The sequence below is a fragment of the Solanum lycopersicum genome, chromosome 9, assembly GCF_036512215.1.
Source record: "Solanum lycopersicum chromosome 9, SLM_r2.1".
NCBI lineage: Eukaryota > Viridiplantae > Streptophyta > Magnoliopsida > Solanales > Solanaceae > Solanum > Solanum lycopersicum.
In genome coordinates, this window is record NC_090808.1 from 54,776,547 (window position 1) to 54,779,888 (window position 3,342).

At 43.9% G+C, this 3,342-nt stretch overlaps 1 protein-coding gene across 1 annotated transcript; it reads left to right on the forward strand.

The window, feature by feature from the left end:
• The first annotated feature begins 1,184 nt into the window (after positions 1 to 1,184).
• On the forward strand, positions 1,185 to 2,968 carry LOC138338589 (uncharacterized). The gene is made up of 2 exons (XM_069289567.1): positions 1,185 to 2,087; positions 2,195 to 2,968. The coding sequence occupies exons 1-2, from the start codon at positions 1,185 to 1,187 to the stop codon at positions 2,966 to 2,968; spliced, it is 1,677 nt and encodes a 558-aa protein (XP_069145668.1).
• The last annotated feature ends 374 nt before the right edge of the window (positions 2,969 to 3,342 follow it).

Below are 3,342 nucleotides of genomic sequence, written 5' to 3' on the forward strand. Positions count from 1 at the left end.
TGTTAGATTTGTCATTTAGTTTCAGACTGGCATCGAATTTTAGAAGTTCTTGTACTTAAGACACCAATTCTTGGGGTGATATATTTTATCTTCAGTATTTCGTAATCGAATTTTAGAAGCTCTTGTACTTAGGACACCAATTCTTGGGGTGATATATTTTATCTTCCGTATTTCGTACTTATAAGGAACTCAATGTTGGAGATTCTTGCTAAGCATTGGTCTTTTTACTCATTTGTTGGTTTAGTTGGGTTAATATGTTGGGTTGGCTTATCTATTGGTTGGGAACATAGGTGCCATCACGACTTGCAAAATTTGGGTCGTGACAAATTTGGTATCAAAGCCCTAGGTTCATCGGTCTCAAGAGTACAAGAGCAATGTCTAGTAGAGTCTTGCGGATCGGTATGAAGACGTCCATACCTATCTTCGAGAGGCTATAGGACATTTAGGAAATAATCTGTTCTTTTTTTCATTATCATGCACACTTGACCTTGTAGAAATTCTAATCTTGATATTTAATTCTCTCTCAGATGGCGAGGAATCGTACATCGGCAAGTGGTGGTCAAGATCCTATTCCTCCGCCTACTTCTGGGAACATTGTCCGAGGTAGAGGTAGGAGACGAGCTCGAGGTCGGGGTAGGGGCCGTGTTGCAGAACCTGTTGATGTTCAAGTACCAGAAGCTACCCAGGGTCGTGATAAGGCCGTACCTCCTGATGCAGAGGTTATTCATGGGGATGTGCAAGATCGTGTCGAGGGGGATGGGCCAGCTCAGGCTCCAACCAGTACTATTGTCCCCCCAGTGGCTCGTATGTTAGGAATCCTAGAGGGGATGGCCCAGGCAGGAGCTTTGTCTGTCACTTCTGATGGCTCACAGACCTTTGTTGGAGGTCAAACTCTAGATCCGATAGTTGCTCCATATTCTTAGACTCCCAGGACTCAGCCAGCTGCCGCTGTAGCTCCTCGTTTGGATAGTATGGAGTTTCCAGATATGACATCTTATTTGGTGAACAGGTCTTCTATGACTATTGATGAGCAAAAGATGTTTGGGAGGTTCAGACTAATGAATCCTCCTACTTATACTGGTGACTTAGCTGAGGATGCATATGAATTCATAGTTAGTTGTCATGAGAGGTTGCATAATCATGGATTAGTGGAGTCTCATGGAGTTGACTACACAGCGTTTCAGATGACTGGCTCTGCTAAGCAGTGGTGGAGGGATTATATTAGTAGTAGGCCAGCTGGATCCCATCCACTATCCTGGACTAAGTTTACTCACGTATTTCTATCCAAATTTGTTCCACGCAGTGAGAGGGAGCGCAAGAGGGCCGAGTTTGAGGGTTTGCAGCAAAATGGTATGTCAGTTGCAGAGTATGATGGTAAATTTCATGCCTTAGCTAGGCATGCTTTGATGATACTTCCCACAGAGGCTGAGAGAGTGAGGAGGTTTGTTAAGGGTTTGATTATTCCGATCCATCTAGGAGTTTCTCAGGTTGCTGCTTCTGGTGTTCCATTCCAGAAAGTGGTAGATGCTGCTAAGGAGTTGGAGATGATTCGGCGTGAGGGATTTGAGCAGCGAGAGGGCAAGAGGACCTGTTATTCAGGTGATTATGGTGGTGCTCCGCCAAGGATTCGGGGTTACTTGGGCAGAGATTATCACCCTCAGTCCAGCAGACCCATTCATGCTGCTATACCAGCGTCTGAGGCTGGTTACGCTGGGCATAACTCTTCGAGCTCGGTACATATTTCGCAGGGTTCATCTTGTAGACCTGTAGTTCGTGGAGTGCATTCTGGTCATTCAGGTTCCTCTCATCAGTCTGCGTCTCGTAGGGGTTGTTTCGAGTGTGGTGATATGGGACACTTTGTGAGAGACTGCCCTAGGACCAGACGTGGTGGCTTACATCAGAGCTCTCAGGCTTCAACTTCCAGGGCTGCACAACCTCCAGCTAGGGGGGTGCACAGAATGGTAGAGGTGGTTCTCCTTCTGGTCGAGGTGGTGGTCGTGGAGGTTCATAATCTGATGGAGGTCGTTCTCACTGCTATGCTTTTCCAGGTAGGCCGGAAGCTGAAGCCTCAGATGTTGTTATCACAGGTATTATTCCAGTTTTTCATCGACCAGCTACTGTATTATTTGATCCAGGCTCTGCTTATTCTTATGTGTCCACATATTTTGCTCCTAGTCTTGATATATTGTGTGAGTCTCTTGATTTGCCGATACGTGTTTCTACTCATGTCGGGGATTCTGTAGTTGTAGATCAAGTGTATCGTTTATGTACTGTTATTTTGATGGGGTATGACACTCATGCAGATTTAAAGGTCTTAGATATGATAGATTTTGATGTGATTCTTGGAATGGATTGGTTATCTTCTTACCACGCAATTTTAAATTGTCATGCCAAGACCATTACCTTAGCTATGCCTGGAATTCCTATAGCAAAATGCAGAGGTACTCTTAGTCATCCTTCTAAGGGTGTGATATCGTTCCTTAAGGCTCGTCAGTTGGTACAAAGAAGATGTTTGGCGTACTTGGCCCACATTCGAGATACTAGTATTGAGACTCCTATCCTTGAGTCTATTCCAGTAGTGAGTGAATTTTCAGAAGTATTTCCGACCAATTTGCCAGGTCTTCCACCAGATCGTGATATTGATTTTTGTATTGATGTGGAGCCAGGCACTTGGCCTATTTCCTTTCCTCCTTATCATATGGCACCGGCTAAATTGAAAGAGTTGAAGGAGCAGTTGCAGGATTTGTTGAGCAAAGGTTTTATTAGACCATGTGTATCTCCTTGGGGTGCTCCAGTGTTATTTGTGAAAAAGAAAAATGGATCGATGAGTATGTGTATTGACTATCGACAGTTGAAAAAGGTAACCATCAGAAATAAGTATCCGATACCTCGTATTGATGATTTATTTGATCAGTTACAGGGTGCTTCAGTTTTCTCCAAAATTGACTTGAGATCTGGCTATCATTAGCTGAATGTTAGGGCGGAGGATATCCCTAAGACGGCTTTTCGAACACGTTATGGTCATTACGAGCTTTTGGTGATGTCTTTCAGATTGACTAATGCCCCAGCAGCTTTTATGGACTTAATGAATGGCGTGTTCAGACCGTATTTAGATTCCTTTGTTATTGTCTTCATAGATGATATATTGATGTACTCACGCACTAAGGAGTAACATGAGCATCATTTGAGGATTGTTCTTGGGATTCTAAAGGAGAAGAAACTGTATGCAAAGTTTTCAAAGTGTGAGTTTTGGCTTAGTTCGGTAGCAATCTTGGGACATGTAGTGTCCAAGGAGGGTGTCATGGTGGATCCTAAGAAGATTGAGGTGGTTAGAGATTGGGT

What these genes read in the sequence shown, in the direction of transcription:
- LOC138338589 (XM_069289567.1), top strand. Translation starts at nt 1,185, where the DNA reads ATGACTGGCTCTGCTAAGCAGTGGTGGAGGGATTATATTAGTAGTAGG. An exon ending in CTCAGATGTTGTTATCACAG is followed by an intron (nt 2,088 to 2,194) that starts GTATTATTCCAG and finishes ATATTGTGTGAG; the next exon opens with TCTCTTGATTTGCCGATACG.